The following is an 18397-nucleotide window of genomic DNA, read 5'->3' as shown; positions in this document are numbered from 1 at the left end:
AAATCATCCTTGGAGATCTCCATGAAGCTCTCCTTGCGTTAATCGAAAAGCATCAGCAGGAGGTTCCTGAGGAGAGCTGCCTTATTGGGTGCTCCGTGGTAGCACAGTTTTCCGCGTGAGGCTTTCATGAGGTACTCAGGGAGCACTGCCTCCCCGAGCACGGCTGCATCGGGCCCTGGTTCGTGCTAGCTTTCACCCAGCATGCGCTCTCTATCTCCTTCAGTGACCCTCCTCAGGGTGATTTCGCTCGGAGAATCCTGCATCTAATTAGGTTAATTACTGTAATTTTACGCCTGGTCCAAAGTATTTTTAAGAAATCTACGGACAGACGGCATAGCACAGACTCAGCACGCAGCTGCGTGACGAGCGTAACGGAAAGCCAAAGAATATAATGGACGCTCATGGAGGGAGGGGGGAATGAGGACGCAAGGTATCCCACAGTTCCTGCTGTCTCCGAAAAGTATTTGCATTCTTGGATGAGCTCCAAATGCTTCTAGGGCCAAACACAGTGTCTGCGGTGGGTCAGGGCATAGTTCGGCAATTTGCGCATACACCCCACCCACCACCAGAAGTGAAAACAATCCTCTGTTGACTCTTTTACATGTCACCCTATCTTTACTGAATGCTGCAGATAGACGCGATGGTGCAGCACTCAACACCAACATCCTTGCTCCCCCCACGCTATGGATGGCTGATGGTACAATAAGATGGAAATCCATCCTCATCATCAGCCTATTGGCACATGGGGCAGTGCAAAAGGGCTGGTAACCATGCCGACTAGTATCAGTAAGGTCAATCAAGGGCGCCTGTCCCTAATTTTTGATGGCTGATGGTACAATATGGCTGGTAACCGTCCTCATCATTGCAACAGGGGGCTGAGCTCCATCAGCCCCCACCCTTCATTGTAAATAAAAGATTCAATTGCCCCTGGACTAGCAGAGGGATGATGGGCTCCTTCATCCACACTCCTTAATGTCCTGCCTGGACTATCATTGCAGCTGGAGGCTTCCTTCCACTCATTTCTCACTAACAAGTCACTGTGTCTTATTCCTGCATTCTTTATTACTTCATCACACAAGTCGGGGGACAATGGTATGGTAGCCCAGGAAGGCTGGGGTAAGAACGGAATGAACAGGTGGTGTTGTTGCAGGAGCACCCTCTGTGAATAGCATACAGCTCATAATTTATGCAGGATCAGACACAGAGCAGCTGTGCTCTCTGGTTCTATGATACAGTGGTTCTCTAGTACACTTGCCCATAATCTAGGCAGGACTGATTCTATTTTTAGATACCAAAAGGAGGGATTGACTCAGGGAGTCATTCCCAATTTTGGCTTTTGCGCCCCTGGCTGCTCGGCCAGGGGCACTTATGACAGCCCCAAATGGGGCAGTGCAAAAGGACAGGTAACCATGCCCATCTTATTACCATCTTATTACCAATTTATGGTATGGTAGATGGTACAATATGGCTGGTAACCATCTCTGCTGTCATGCAAAAGCAAAAGCATGCTGCTGTGTAGCGCTGCTGGCCCGCCTCTGTCAGCGGCATCTAGTACACATACGGTGACATACACAAAAGGCAAAACAGTGTCCATGGTTGCCATGCTATGGCGTATGCCAGGGCAATTCTGGGAAAACGGGCTTGAAATGATTGTCTGCCGTTGCTTTCCCAGAGGAAGGAATGACTGGCGACATTTACCCAGAATCCACCGCGAAAATGATTTCTGCCCCAGCAGGCACAGGGGTCTCAACCCAGATTTCACAGAGACAGCCTAGACTCAGTTAATTGTTCGCAAAAATGTTTCTTTGCAAGGAATTCACTCCCTGTTTCCCATCTCACAGCTTCCACTGTCTCCAGACCTGCCACAGCATCCCCCTCGCAGAGGCTGGGAAAGATTTGGTGGCGAAAGAAAAAGACAAGGGACAAGATGTTCGAGGAACGTATGGGCTGCTACCTAGCAGAGGCGGACCAGCAGAGCCAGTGGAGGGAGACCGTCTCTCTGTGGCAGCGCTCACACAGCGAACGGGAGGAGAGGTGGCGTGAGGAAGAGAAGCAGGCGACTGAAACGCTGCTTGGACTAGTGAGGGAGCAAACGGACACGCTCAGGCGCCTTGTGGATGTTCTGCAGGACCGCAGGAGGACAGAGACACCCTGCAGTGTATCTGCAACCGCACTCCCCCGCCACAAAGTCCCATACCCCCCTCACCGAAAATAATCAGGAGGAGGGGCGGCCGGGGACGTGAATACTGTCACTGCACCACAGCACAGTGCTCAAGTACCCAAAAGCTCTCATAACCTACATTTGCCGAAGTCCTTCACTTCCAGACTCACAGTAGTCCCAATCCCAGTCCCATCCCCTAACTGTCTACTTAATTAATAAACATGCTTTGCTGTTAATTACTGTTTCCGTTATGTTTTTTCAAAGAAGACTGTGTTTGAATGGGGGGCGTGGGGAAGGGGGTTGTTAATTGCATAGGACAGTCACCTTTCCCAGGGTACAGACACGGGGGCAGGATCAGCAGCGGGTCACACACACGGTGCAGTCAGTAGGCACCCTGGTCGGTTTTTGGAGGTGGTTTCCAGGATCTGTGTGGGCGGGGGAGATGTTACTTTGCAGCGGGGGAGGGCGGTTACAGATCTTATACAGCGGTCCTTGTCCTGGACCGCTGAGTCACGCAGCTCAGGAATCTGTATCCGTCCTCCTCCACCACAAGGTCACATATCCGCCCGCACACAGAATTCCATAAAGAGGGATGGCAGGCTCCGTTGAAAGAAGCCTTCCGGCACTGCGGACCGCTCTAGGAGCAGGAGCCTGTCATTCCTTGAGTTTAGAGGCGGTCTTTACATCACCGCACACCCTACCCAGCACAGCCTGCGTCCCAGTTTCAACCCTTTCACGAAAAGTCATGAATAAAGAAACCTTTGTTAAGTAATAATGGGACATGTATTTTATTTTTACACGTGTGCTGGAAGTGGGGGTAACGGGTGAACGGGGTATGTAACCGAAGAGGAGAGTCAACAGTCAGTGGGTAAAGAAACAGGGGCAGGTTCAGCTTCTCTGTAAAGAAACTGAACAGTCACAGGTCACGCTGCTCGCTGCTCGCTGGTATTTGAAGAGTTCCTTGTCGCTGTCCCAGGCGCCTGTATAGGGCTTCATGAGCAAGTGCATTAGCGGGCAGGCTGGGTCCCCGAGGATGACTATAGGCATCTGCACATCCACAACAGTTATTTCGTGGTCCGGGAAGAAACTACCTTCCTGCAGGCGTCTGAGCAGCCCACAGTTCCTGAAAACACACGCATCATGAACCTTGCCCGGCCACCCGACGTTGATGTTTGTAAAACGTCCCCTATGGTCCCCCACTGCTTGCAGCACCATTGAAAAGTAGCCCAATTTCTCATCAGCTGACTGTGGAAGAGGTGGACGATAAAGTGCGAGGAGGAGAAAACGGCGATGATCGCAGCGGGCTCCGTGCTTGCAGTGCTGTGGCGTCCGTGCTGTCACTGACCAGAAAAGTGCACGAACAGATTGCCCGCAGGCGCTTTCAAGGAGGGAGGGAGGGAGGTTGTGATTGACGGTTCAATGATGACACTTACCCAAAACCACCCTCGACACATTTCTCCCCCCAGCAGGCATTGGGGGCTCTACCCAGCATTCCAATGGGCAGCGGGGACTGCGGGAACTGTGGGATAGCTTCCCACAGTGCACCGCTTCCAAAGTCGACGCTGGCCCCGTGAATGTGGACTCAGAAATTCGAATTAGTGTATCTAGTGTGGATACACAAATTCGACTTCATAAGGTCGAATCCACAAATTCGAACTAAGTTGATTCGAAATAGTCTTGTAGTGTAGACAAGGCCTTAGGTATTTTAAGCCCCTTGTCCCTTCAAGATCAGTTAAAATATGAACCAGAACGAATTATGGTGAACCACACTCAGCTTTGTGTTTCCTCTCCCTTTCTACTGCTTTTTGGAATAACTAAGTGACTATTTGGTCCAAACAGGTATCATAAGGATTTTGGCTGACCATTCATACTTTACTTTTCACTATTTAATCCTGGATTCTTCTTCCTTCCTCTTTAAAGCAGAAACATCACTACAAACCAAAGTTATAACTGTTATAGTAGGAAGACTCTCAGGGACCAGACTCATAATTATGATCCAGTATTTGGGCAACACAAAGGTGTTACAGAATCTGCAAATGGACAGCGAAAAATTCCAGACTAGGGGGGAAGGGAGGCTTCCAGGTGGTGTGAAGTCAGTTTTTTGTCCCATCCACCTGTCCACCAGCATCCATAACATGTTGGGGAAAAGGGAGGAGCAGAGCTTCGCTCTAGAGTACAGCTCTTTTCTTCTGTGGATTGAATGCAAAAAATGGCAGTACTAAGTAAGATTTTTTGCTTTATCATCTAGGTTTTCATCAAGAAGCACAACAAAAAGATATTAGATTTGCCTCTGATATCCAGTTGGTACCACAGAGTTCAGGAAGTGCCTGGAGTAAAGAGTGCTGCTGCCAAGTGCAATATGCTGTTTCTCCAATTTCCAGATTTGCTGTCTTCCCCAGATGAGCAGCTGAGAGACTTCTATACAATTCCTGATGACTTAGAGGAAGAACATGAAGACTATCAGTTTATAGGCGGTCCAAGGCCGACCATGACAAAGTTAATGGTAATTCAGCATTTTCATTGATTATTTTCAATAATAATAATAATTAATAATAATAATATTATTATAGTTCTGCCTGAATTTAGGATGGTACAGATCTCTAAGTAGTAACTAATTAGAAGTGCTTGGAAAACACCTTTGGAAGCCTTCATCAGCTCATTAAGGGCTACCTGTATATTCTGGCTTCTCTCTGAGAACTATTGAGCTATATTTTTTTATTTATATATATTTTTGTTATTTAACTTCTGAATAAAAAATGATAAAGTTTATGACTGGAGGAAACCAGATGTTAAAATTATTAAAGTACACAATGGTATTGGTATATATATTATGAAACAAAAAAAATTAGTCTGTTACAGAGCCAAAAATAAAATGCTACTTTGGTATTTCGTTTTAATATTCTGTCTTCTATGATTTTTTCAGTTGTTTGTTCAGAGATATGAGTACCTGGAGATGAAAAGAAAATGTAAAAATCTCCATTCATTTCTGCATAAAATATATAGGAAGATGAAAGCGAAAGAAAATATAACTGTATGATCTGGAACGGCAGTAGTCCAACCATGTAGCTAAGGGATCTTAGAGCCTGATCCTGCGCCATTAAAGTAGATGGGAACTTTGCTACTGACTTCAGTGGGCATAGGCTTAAACCATAAGGCCTGTTTGAATCTGTCTTTGAGGGATCCGTTTTTTTCTTACCCACAGGAAAGCGGTATTGAAGCAAAGTTTTCTCCTCATCCGTGCCCTAGGTGGACCCTAGATTGGAACAGTCTACCAGCAGCAGTCAGTCCTGGAGAAGGTAGGGCCTTTCTTCTTGTATTTTCTTTTTCTTCAAGCTATTCCTATAAAATATATATTTCTTCTAATAAAACTACGTAATGATTTTGGTAGGAACAATGGAATTGTACGGTACTTTCCTTGAATGTATGTTGGGTTTTTTCCTTTATGTCCATTGTTACATTTTCCACTGCAACTTCGTGATGGCATACTAATCAGCATTGCGAGTATTGTTATGAATTATACACTCCTTCTGGAGCATCAGCAGATTCCAGTCACTTGCAAAAAAAAAATCTTACATTAACTAGACTTGGAAACTTTACACCATTTTTGTCTTTTGTAGGCTTACGATTTCCTCTTTCACTCCTCCAGCACATTTAGGTAGTGTTCTCTGACTTCATAGAAGAGTTGGTAGGTTTTGTTGCATATGTACAGTTCCATGCACTGCTGGGCCCTTTAATTCTTATTCACATCTATAAATTCCTGTGAGCTCAAACACCTGCATACCGAATTCTCCTGGGATGCTTAATGTTTTTGTCTGGTTCATGCCTCAGCAGTATTTCAGAAAATGATCTCTTCTCAGAGCCTTGACAAATGTGTTTGGAACCTCTTGAGGCATCTAGTTACTCAGACTACAAATGTGTTTTATTCAAGGATTCAGACTTTTTTTCCTTCATAGGAGATAGCTCCTCAGCCTGCCAGCCATAGTGTTGTTTCACAAAAATCATTGCTGTCTATTTTTCCTTTTCCTCCTGTGCACTATGGCTTATTTTCCTCAGACAGAGTAGTAATTCTTCACGATTGTTTTACCCTCACTGCTTTAAAAATAAGAAAGTAAAAACTGCCAAACCTCCACTGGAGGGGGAGTGCACAGAAGTGTAATTCAGCCTCTCTTAAGGCATTAATCCTAATATTTCCTGGTCCGCAACCCCCCCCCCCCCGAACTTCTGAGTTTTATCTTGTATTTTAGAAACCTTAATTGCCACATAAAATGGAATAATTTCCAGTTGCTTTAAATGCAAGCTAAGGACTGGATACAGGAATAGATTGAAAATATTTATGTTCTCTGATGTCTCTGTGATGTAATCCCAGAGGAAGTTCCCCAGACTCTCAACAGCAGGAAGAATTTGTCAGTTTAAAGTGTTTTGTGTGGTCTGAAGAACTCGCTGTACATCTTCACTAAATATATAGTTGTGGTGGCTTTCTAGTTAAGTTGGCAAGGCTTCAGTTTTGGGGCAAGGCCAGAGAAAATTAGGCAGTGCCAACAAAAAATGCCCACCAAATCTTTAAAAAATAAAAATAAAATCTAGATCTTGCTTTCAACCACCAAAAAATGAGCTGCTAGTGTTGGACTAGTGTTTGCTAGAAGAAAAGACTTGTGCTTTTTGGCAACTGGGTCTTTGAATTCAGAACAGGAACATAATTGTTATCCTATCCTTTCTGAGATGTCTGACATCATGTCTCCAACTGATACATTATTTTATGTACCTATTTTTTTATCTAGATTGCTTAACCCAGTGGCCAGAAGGATACAATATGTTTGCAGGAGTGCACTAAAACAGTTTGTTATGTTAGAAGTCATGGTGACATTTTGCAGTCATCTCATATAGCAGGGGTAGGCAACCTATGGCACGGGCGCCGAAGGCGGCGCGCGAGGTGATTTTCAGTGGCACTCATACTACCCGGGTCCTGGCCACTGGTCTGGGGGGCTTTGCATTTTAATTTTAAATGAATCTTCTTAAACATTTAAAAATCCTTATTTACTTTACATACAACAATAGTTTAGTTATATATTATACACTTACAGAAAGAGACCTCCTAAAAACGTTAAAATGTATTACTGGCACGCGAAACCTTAAATTAGAGTGAATAAATGAATTCTCGGCACACCACTTTTGAAAGGTTGTCAACCCCTGTCATATAGTATCCACTGTCTTCCAAATGGTTACAAACTAACCATAAACTATTCATAAAGCTGCTCGAATTGCAGGGAATTTTTGTGGGAATCTAGTTCACTTACATTCCTACAGGTGATGTCATGGACTTGTACTATATCAACTGATACAGGTAGCAGGTTCTGTCTGTTCATGTCGGTGAGTAACCTCTGGAATTTTTGTATTCATGCCACCACCCTGTTGGCAATGGTTGTTCTTGACATTCCAATTTATAGGTTGGTTTCCTGAGCAGACATTTCCAGAACATCTGGATTCTGAATGGGAATTGCATTAGGGTGTCATAAAACTGATGTTGGGACATGCCTATTCCAGATTTACAACTGCAAAATGAAGAAATACATATCCAGATAACGGGGAGTTCTCAGGGAAGGTACTCTAAAAATGATAGCCTAAGGGCATATTAGAATCTTAATGCCAGTGTACTGCTTCTGTTTTTATGTGAGCTTTTCTAAACAGACTGTTGGGATCATGATGATAATTTTGGCCTATTCCTGACCTTTTACCTTACTACATAGGTGCTGGAGCTCTTGCTAGGACCCCTACCTTGCTAGGACCTTGGCAGTCTGCTGTCCATGGATTCTGTGTAGGCAGAGAGCACTTAGAAACAGGTCACTGGTCCTGAAGTACTTTTTGTCCTTTTCATGGGCGGTTTGACTGCTGAGAAGTACAACTTGTATAATACAGTTTCTCTTAAGTCCTACATATACTGCCAACCTCCATGAAGCTAGTGAAAAGTAACATCCCTCTGCAAAAGTGGGAAAGGTTTGCTTTCTTTTTTGAAAAGCACAAACATCTTAGAAATTGGTTCAATGGCCAGCACACTGAAATAACAAATTCAATCCACTTAACACCGTAAGGGCGTATACACACACATTTCCTCTTTACATGGAATTAAGTTCTCTTGCCATGTAGTATTATTTTGTGGTGCCCTTCAGTTCAGAAATTAGTGGCACCTATGTTTGATGTAGGTGCGATCCTCAAAGTCCTGACAGCCCTTAGCTCAGGGGTCGGCAACCGGTGGCTCGCGGCTCGCCAGGGTAAGCACCCTGGCAGGCCGGCCCGGTTTGTTTATCTGCCGCGTCAGCAAGTTCGGCCGATCGCGGCTCCCACTGGCCGCGGTTCGCGGTCCCAGGCCAATGCGGGAGGCAGGAAGCGGCGCGAGCCGAGGGATGTTCTGGCCGCGGCTTCCTGCCTCCCACATTGGCCTGGGACCGCGAACCGCGGCCAGTGGGAGCCGCGATCGGCCGAACTTGCCGACACGGCAGATAAACAAACCGGGCCGGCCCGCCAGGGTGCTTACCCTGGCGAGCCGCGAGCCACTGGTTGCCGACCCCTGCCTTAGCTGCTCCATGAATAGATTTATGGTTTATAATTTAATATATCTGTCTTCCTAAGATTAACTTTCTGTTGCTGGTTTCCTGCTGAGAAATTCTCTTACTGGAAAGTTACGCAACTGCTTGCATTATTGTTGCCCAGTTTCTTTTAATATTTGAAGGAAAAATAACCTTTAAGATAGGATCTGTCAGCATTACACAATGCTGCTTCAGACTTCTTGTCAGTGGTGGCTAGAGCCCTTGTGTTAAAATAATTTTCTAGTTTGGCTGATAAATTGCATAAAGGTGACAGATAATAGTTATATTAAAAGATTCTAACATTTGTGAAAGTCAAATTGATCTTTTTCTTTGCTTCCTGTCTTTGAATATGGGACTGGCAGTTTCCATTCACACTGTATCTAGGTGGCTGATTCCTTCTTTTGGATAGAAAAATGTCTGAAGAGATGATTCATAAGGGCCATTATTTTTTGGAAATTTCTCTTGTGCTGGATCCAGTTCTCGGGGTGGGGTGGGGGGGGAGTCATAATTCACAGAGTATCCTGCCCAAACTTTTTGGCCCGAGGGCCACATCTGGGTATGGAAATTGTATGGCGGGCCATGAATGCTCACAAAATTGGGGGTTGGGGTGTGGGGTGTGTGTGTGTGTGAGGACTCCGGCTGGGGATGAGGGGTTGCGAGTGCAGGCGGGTGCTCTGGGCTGGGACTGAGGTGTTTGGCGGGAGGGAGGGGAATCAGGGCTGGGGCAGCAGGTTGGGGTGGAGGAGGGAGGTCAGGGGTGCAGGCTTTGGGTGGCGCTTACCTCAAGCAGCTCCCAGAAGCAGCGGCATGTCCCCCCTCCGGCTTCTACGAAGAGGCGCGGCCAAGCGGCTCTGTGTGCCGCCCTGTCCGCAGGCACCGTCCCTGCAGCTCCCATGGGCCCTGGTTCCCGGCCAGTGGGAGTTGTGGGGGCAGCATGCAGAGCCCCTTGGCTGGACGGAGGAGGACATGCCACTGTTTCTGGGAGCTGTGTGGAGTGGGGCAAGCCCCAGACCCCACTCCCTGGCAGGAGCTCGAGGGCTGGATTAAAACATCTGGAGGGCCGGATAACTAAATGGAGGAAGATTTTTATTTTTTTTTATTTTTTTTTTTAGAAGTGGATACCTTTTCCTGCTGGCACGCTTGCTGAAATAGTCACAATAATGGCATCTGCACAATGGTTATGAGTGTTTTATTCAATCCTAGTTTATAAAAAAAAAATCTAGTTTTGTATCATCTTTGGAAATATTATTTAGGAAGGGCGTAGCTAGCTCACCACGTGTGCCAGCAGTGTGAGGTTTCTGCCTCCTTTCCCTCCCAAAACAACTTTACCTTCTTTAGCAAGTTTGGTAGAGGGACCCCATGGATTATGATTTCTGTACAGAACAGTGGAGCTATACCGAAGAAAAAAATATATAGGTTACAGAACTAGTGTTGCCTTTCAGTTAGATTTAGCTACCTGTTCAGCTCTTCTCTTCTGACTATGACTACATTGTATGTCATCTGCTTTTTTACTGACGGAGACTGATTGGGGCTATATAAATTCTTAGTATTTTATTATTAGGCCCTACTTGACATGGTAGGAAAACAAAGTGGCTGGATGTGACAAGGTTTTAAATCTGGGTTTGAATAATGCATTTCTATTGTATAAAGTGGCTTTCAAATAGATTACTCCTATAATTTGGTAAATAAAGTTCCTTTTATTAATGTTCATATAAATTGAGAAATGGGAGCAAATGTTTCAATTCAGGTACACTTTGTTTTTATCCACAGTTAATTTAATTTGCTGCCAAATAGTATTTTCATTTAATAGTATGAAAAATATACTTGGTACTAGCTTTAAACTATCTTAAATTAAACATTAATACTTTGTATTCTGTTGTGAATGTATTGAAGTTCATAGATTACATTTTTCACTACAGAAGTTTAATTGGACCACCTTGCTGTCATAGTTACTTATTACAGCAAAGAGCTTTTGATGATGGTGATACTAGCACATTTTATTTAGGCTGAAATGAATTTCATTCAGTGTTTTCTGAATGGAATTATTTACTTTAGCAAAACTAAAGATTGTAGTATTGTGATTTGAATTTCACTCACATTATGTATCCAATTGTTAAATAATATTTCTAAAATAAAATTACGGGTAGGTTAATATATATTAAGCCTTTATCACTCTTAATTGGAATGCAATTTCCAAAAGTAGTACTTTAATAGGAACAAAGTAAACTAATATTTTAAAATTGGATCTACTCCTTTTTATTCCTGATGTTATGTGGATTAACTTCCCAAAAGCAATTGTAGCAACCTGGTGACATTTATTAATCTTTGACCTCTGCCTTCCTCAATGACAGATTACCACTATATTTGTTCATATTTCATGTACTGTGTATCTAACCTTGCTAAGTATTTCCAACTTCATGTAAATAAGGTACTCATCAGATGTATTAGTATGGCACCTGCAGGTGCATTTTATAATGCATTTTATAAGTCTGCCATAAAGATAAAATTTAGCATACAACTTTGTCTGTTGTAAAGTTTTTGTGAATGTTACTATGTATTCCCTGACCTATCATTTATTTAATATTCAGCTTTTCTTCCTCAGACGGCTAATTAAATGAGGGAGCAACAGTGGAAAAATACTCGTAAAATATAACTTTTCCTTTTTCTTTATATGCTATTGCAAGCTATTTCTGTTCTCCATTTTTGGAACTTAAAAGCCTTGGCCAACATTTTAAAAAATGGGAAGGTTAATTTGGGCTCTTAAATCCATATTTAGGCTCCTAAGTATGTTTGGCCTGAATTTTGAAAAGTGGAAGCTGACCCCTTGTTTACCATTTCATATTATTTCTTTGTATTAAATATTTATATTACTGTGGTGTCCAGAAACCCCACCAAAGACTAGGTACCCTGCTATGGTAAGTGCTGTACAAAAATAAAAGTAGACATGGTCCTTACATTGCAAAAGTTATAATTTAAATGCTCTTTTGCTCTTTGTTTAAAATGTGCCCGTTCTCTGTCTTACTGGTGAGGCAGAGGAAAGACAGAAATTAATTAGAGAAATGTGAGCAAATGGATGAGATGAATTAAGTATTCAGGAACCATTGTGACTGGTTGTGACTCTAGGATCTTTGATGTCAACTGGCAGAGGGCATAGGGATACAGAGATCCTATAGTTCACCAGAGCAGTCATGTAAGTTCTCAACTGGAAGCCTGTGTCACACTTGTCATAATCATTGATAGATGTATATATAGAATATATGTGAGGGGTAATGTATGTATACTAAAAGCTATGTTTTATAGGTCTGTAGTTAAAAGCAGATCACTCATAGCTAATGTATCTTGAGACAAACTTCTCCAGACAGGACATGGGAGATGCTTATATCCATGGTGGACCAGTATGTATTTATATCATACAATACGAGTCTATTAGCATTCAAGTCAACTGCTAATAAAGGGCTGGCAGGCAATTGAGAAAGTAAACAGTGGGGGGACCTCTATTTTGAGATGAAAAACAGAGGTCTATTCTGGTATGTTTGAAAATGCAGAGAGATACTCTAGCATCCTGTATGTGGCGTTGGGTTATTTGTAAGTCATGCTCTGGCCATTAGCATAAAAGATGTAATAAAATTTGTTGTTTTTTTCTGACAAAAGGAAAAATTAATTACAGATATTTGGCTAGCACATGGTCATCTTGATTTGTATTTTTCAAGGCACCAGAATGGCATCCATCAGGAATAATAATCTCTGCCAAATAGAAGAGCATTTAGCTTGGAGGGCAAAAAATGCATTTTGAAAGTCAGGCAAACATTGATCTTGGAGGCAGATTTCTCATTCTTTTAAAATACGGTATTGTTTTCTCCTCTGAGGTCAGTTCTCAAGGACTGAACTTATTGATCACATTTAGTGTTTTGTAAATACAGAGCATCATATCATCATTCCAATATTTTAGATAAAGTATGTGGAGGCCTCTTATATTAGGAGGTATCTTGAAAATAAAGTAAAATGTTCAGGTGAGGAATGTAATTGGTTTATGTGAGGGCATATGAATACTTGGTTTACTCTTTGTTTAGAGGTAGCCAGTAAAAAAATAAAATAAATATTATTAGTCAGACTTCTTTTTTCTAAGATTGTGTTTTAAAAAATGGAATGTAGTGCATGTTAAAATTGTCAGATTGACAACTCTGGAGAATGAAGGGCTCTGTGCCAACTTCCCAACACTGCTCCGCCAATGTGCTTCAAGCCGGACCTAGATTAGACAACCCTCTCTAGTTCAGTCTCTGGGATATTTTCTGCTGGCATAACTCCATTAGTTATGTCATCAGAGAATTTGGCTTCTATGCAGTCTTTGGTGTTTGCAGAGACTGCCAACAGGGCAAGTAATTGTGGTTTTTATTATTTCTATACTTGTCTACTCGGAAGTGTCTGATAGAATCAACTGATTGGGCACCAACCACCAAAACCATCAGATGGCAACAACTTCTTGACCTGGGCTGCATCAGAAATATTAACTTATATTTCATTTCTTGAGTGATTTTGTCCCCCTTATGTTCATAGATTCATGAATTTTAAGACTATAAGGGCCGTTGCAGTCATCTAGCCCAACCCTCTGCCTAATATGGGCCATAAAATGTTAGTGAGTAATGCTTGTGTCACGGAGTCACTGGGCGATGCTCTGGAACTACTGCATATGAAGCCAGTCAGGACTCTGGGGTAGCATGTCTCCTCTCTGAGCATACTGTCACCAGGGCAGGAAGCTTACAGAGCTTTGACCTTCCTGGGTCTGACCTTGGAGCATTCAGCATCCCCTTCCACACCATGCGCTTCCCACAGCAAGTCAGCCTGGACTCCCCCTCTTCCAGTCCCCACAAGCAGACTGTCCAGCTTCCAGCGACCCGACCTCAGACTCCCCCATTGCTCCTTCTCCTTGTCTTTGGGTACATCTACACTACGGGACTATTCCGAATTTGCATAAACCGGTTTTGTAAAACAGATTTTATAAAATCGAGTGCGCGCGGCCACACTAAACACATTAAATCGGTGGTGTGCGTCCATGGTCCGAGGCTAGCGTCGATTTCTGGAGCGTTGCACTGTGGGTAGCTATCCCATAGTTCCCGCAGCCTCCCCCGCCCCTTGGCATTTCCGGGTTGAGATCCCAGTGCCTGATGGGGCAAAAATCATTGTCGCGGGTGGTTCTGGGTACAGCCTCACCCCTCCCTCCCTGAGCAGCAGACAACCGTTTCGCGCCTTTTTTTGCTTGGTGAACTGTGCAGACGCCATAGCACAGCAAGCATGGACCCTGCTCAGCTCCATACCGCAATCGTGAATGTTTTAAACACCTCGCGCACTCTCGTGCAGTCTATGGTGAACCAGGACCTTCAATCCGAGGCGAGGAGGAGGCGGATACGGCAGCGCGGCGATGACAGTGATGAGGACGTAGACACAGAATTCTCTCAAACCGCGGGCCCCTGCGCTTTGGAGATCCTGATGGTAATGGGGCAGATTCTATCCATTGAACGCTGATTTTGGGCCCGGGAAACAAGCACTGACTGGTGGGACCGCATTGTGTTGCAGGTGTGGGATGATTCCCAGTGGCTGCGAAACTTTCGCATGCGTAAGGGCACTTTCATGGAACTTTGTGACTTGCTTGCCCCTGCCCTGAAACGCCATAATACCAAGATGAGAGCAGCCCTCACAGTAGAGAAGCGAGTGGCGATAGCCCTGTGGAAGCTTGCAACGCCAGACAGCTACCGGTCAGTCGGGAATCAATTTGGAGTTGGAAAATCTACTGTGGGGGCTGCTGTGATGCAAGTAGCCAAAGCAATCACTAAGCTGCTGCTACGAAAGGTTGTGACTCTGGGAAACGTGCAGGCCATAGTGGATGGCTTTGCTGCACTGGGATTCCCTAACTGTGGTGGGGCGATAGATGGAACCCATATCCCTATCTTGGCACTGCAGCGCCAGGGCACCCAGTACGTAAACCGGAAGGGGTACTTTTCAATGGTGCTGCAAGCACTGGTAGATCACAAGGGACGTTTCACAAACATCCACGTGGGATGGCCAGGGAGGGTTCATGACGCTCGCGTCTTCAGAAGCACTACTCTGTTTAAACGGCTGCAGCAAGGGAATTACTTCCCAGACCAGAAAATAACAGTTGGGGATGTTGAAATGCCTGTCGTTATCCTGGGGGACCCAGCCTACCCCTTGATGCCATGGCTCATGAAGCCATACACAGGCAGCCTGGACAGTGGTCAGGATCTGTTCAATTACAGGCTGAGCAAGTGCAGAATGGTGGTGGAATGTGCATTTGGCCGTTTAAAGGCGCGCTGGCGGACATTACTGACTCGCTCAGACCTCAGCCAAACCAATGTCCCCTATGTTATTACTGCTTGCTGTATTCTCCACAATCTCTGTGAGAGTAAGGGGGAGACCTTTATGGCGGGGTGGGAGGCTGAGGCAAATCACCTGGCCGCTGATTACGCGCAGCCAGACACCAGGGAGATTAGAAGAGCACACCAGGAAGCGGTGCGCATCAGAGAAGCTTTGAAAACGAGCTTCATCAATGGCCAGGGTACAGTGTGACTGCTGTGTTTGTTGATGAACACCCAACCCCCTTGATTGACTCAGTCCCTGTAAGCAACTCCCCCACCCCCTTCGAGTACAGCTTACTTATGCAAATAAAGTCACTCTCATTTAAAAAGCATGAATTCTTTATTGATTCATTATAAAAAGAGATAGAGAAGTAAGGGTGTGGTTTGGGAGGAGGATAGGAGGGATGGAGAAGGCCATTAAAAAAAATTCACAGTAACGACATCCTTCTGGTTGGGCTGTCCACGGGGGTGGAGTGGGCGGGTGCACGGAGCCTCCCCCCACGCGTTCTTACACGTCTGGGTGAGGAGGATGTGGAACATGGTGAGGGATGAGGGTGGTTATACAGGGGCTGCAGCGGCACTCTGTGATCCTGCTGCCGTTCCTGAAGCTCCACAAGACGCCGGAGCATGTCAGTTTGATCACGCAGCAGCCCCAGAGTTGCATCCCGCCACCGCTGATCTTCCTGCCGCCACCGCTGATTTTCCTGCCGGTCTTCCTGCCGCCACCTCTCATCTCGGTTGTCCCTCCTGTCCTCACGTTCATCCCTCCTGTCCTCACGTTCACTGGCCTCTTTCCTGTAATTTGAAACCACATCCTTCCACTCATTCAGATGAGCTCTTTCATTGCGTGTAACTTCCATAATATCCGAGAACATCTCATCTCGCGTCTTCTTTTTCCTCCGCCTTATCTGTGCTAGCCTTTGGGATGGAGGAGGGATGGTTGAAAAATTTGCAGCTGCATGAGGGAGATAAATATTTAGAAAGATACATTTTACAGAACAATGGTTACACTCTTTCACAGTGAAAAGCAGTATTCACCTAGCACATGTGATTTCCCTACAAGGTCGCATTTTTCATCTTAATAGTGAGTGCCTGCAGCTCTGGAGTTACAGATCTCTCGGTCCAGGCATCAGAATTCAGCTTGCATGCGGCCATGGTAAGCCACTGTCTTTCGGCTTCTGCAGTGATTTACCCCTCCCCCCAACGCATGGCTAATACCACGCTAGCTCCCTGCTAATCAACACCCTTCCCACCCCCCACCCCCTGCGTGTCTGGTACCTTGGGGAAGATCGCCGGTGACCAAACACAGAAAAGATCATCGGCATTTCACTCCTCCCCTCCCCCCGCTTTTTTTTAAGCTGATGCATTCCACGAACCCAGTAGAAAAATGGCCACCCCCCTTACTTAAATTCCTGATTTTTAAACAGGTTATCCTGAACGATATCACTTTGCTGAGGATAACAGAACAAGATAAAGAACGGATGCTTCTTGAATGCCAGCAGTCACCGGGACCATACGCCGCTATGCTTTGCCACGCAATGATACCTGATTACTTGCTACATGCATGGCGTGGTAAAGTGTCCTACCACGGTGGGCGGAACAAGGCTGCCTTGCCCAGAAACCTTCTGCAAAGGCTTCTGGAGTACCTACAGGAGCGCTTCATCGAGATGTCCCTGGAGGATTTCCTCTCAATCCCCGGACATGTTAACAAACTTTTCTAAGTAACTATACTGTCTGCGAATGCATCCCAAGTCCTCAGGGCAAATCAATCATTAAAAAAGGCTTGGTTAAAAAAACAATGTTTGCTATTTGCAAAGGTACACTCACCAGAGCTCCCTTCCATGGCGTCATTGTCTGGGATAGTGGCTTGTGAGGGCTGGGAGGACGGTAATTCCGCTTGTGAGGGCTGGGAGGACGGTAATTCCGTCAGGGTGATAAAAAGCTCCTGGCTGCTGGGGCTCACGGAGTGCTGTGTGCTCTCTGCTAGGTCTTCCTCCTCTTCTTCATCTTCATCTTCCCCGTCTGCATAATCCTCAGCCATGGAAGAGATTACAACCCCCACCTCGGAATCCACGATCAGGGGTGGGGTACTTGTGGCGCAGCCCCCTAAAATTGCATGCAGCTCAGCATAGAAGCGGCATGTTTTTCGACCTGCCCCGGACCTTCCGTTTGCTTCTTTGGTTTTCTGGTAGCCTTGTCTGAGCTCCTTAACTTTCACTCTGCACTGCACTGAGTCCCGGCTGTGGCCTTTATCCGTCATAGCCTTAGAAATTCTTTCAAATACTTTTTCATTTCGTCTTTTGGAACGCAGTTCTGTTAGCACTGAATCCTCTCCCCAGATAGCGATCAGATCCAGTACCTCCCGTGCAGTCCATGCTGGGGCTCTTTTACGATTCTCAGGAGACTGCATTGTTAACTGTGCTGATGAGCTGTGCGTGGTCACCTGTGCTGATGAGATGAGATCTCCACGCTGGGGAAGCAGGAAATGAATTTCAAAAGTTCGCGGGGCTTTTCCTGTCTAGCTGGCCAGTGCATCCGAGTTCAGAATGCTGTCCAGAGCGGTCACTGGTGCACTGTGGGATAGCTCCCGGAGGCCAATGCCGTCGATCAGCGTCCACACTAACCCTAATCCGATATTTTAATACCGATACTAGCGTTACTCCTCTCGTTAGGGAGGAGTACAGAAACCGGTTTAAAGAGCCATTAAAATCGATATATGGTGCCTCCTAGTGTGGACGGTTGTGGCGTTAAATCGGTTTTGCGCTCCTAAAACCGGTTTAAACGCCTAGTGTAGACCAGGCTTTTGTCTCGCTTCCCGGGCAAAGAGTCTCCTGGTCGTCACCTAGTTGCATCCCCCTTCTGGGTCTCGGGTTACGAAGGGCACTGGTCATAGCATATGTGCAGGCAGCTGGAGCAGCCTCATCTGCCCCAGAGGTCTCAGCCAAAGTCACACATCCCTATTCCCACCACCGAGATATTGGTGCAGCACACAGGGAAACTGAGGCACACACAGTATTCATGCAAAACAGTAAAACTAACATAGGCGCAACAGTAAGACTCACATACAACATAACAAGGGAAAATCCCCACTTTGTCACAGCTTGCACCCAGCCCAGTTTGTGGTTGAACTAGAATATATATTTTTAGAAAGACATCTAATCTTGATTTAAAGCATAATTTTATGTTGCCTTATTAAAGAAGGAAAAACAAGAGCTATGGGTATGTGATCATGATATAAATTAATTTCATATGTGGGAGAATGTACTTCTAATTTGGATATTTTATGG

The 18397-nt window shown here is 45.1% G+C and overlaps 1 protein-coding gene across 4 annotated transcripts in view; it reads left to right on the top strand.

The window, feature by feature from the left end:
• GSTCD (glutathione S-transferase C-terminal domain containing) overlaps window positions 1-18397 on the top strand; it is a 136669-nt gene that overhangs the window by 32003 nt on the left and 86269 nt on the right. For all 4 annotated transcript variants that reach the window (XM_045018998.1, XM_045018999.1, XM_045019000.1 and 1 more), the window contains exons 4-5: window positions 4410-4664; window positions 5364-5457. In XM_045018998.1, coding sequence (XP_044874933.1) covers window positions 4410-4664; window positions 5364-5457 — 349 coding nt within the window. The remainder of the gene's footprint in view (window positions 1-4409; window positions 4665-5363; window positions 5458-18397) is intronic.

The sequence above is a fragment of the Mauremys mutica genome, chromosome 5 (genome assembly GCF_020497125.1).
Source record: "Mauremys mutica isolate MM-2020 ecotype Southern chromosome 5, ASM2049712v1, whole genome shotgun sequence".
Taxonomy (NCBI): domain Eukaryota; kingdom Metazoa; phylum Chordata; order Testudines; family Geoemydidae; genus Mauremys; species Mauremys mutica.
Note: the sequence above shows the minus strand (reverse complement) of the source record. Positions and strands in the feature narration are given on the sequence as shown.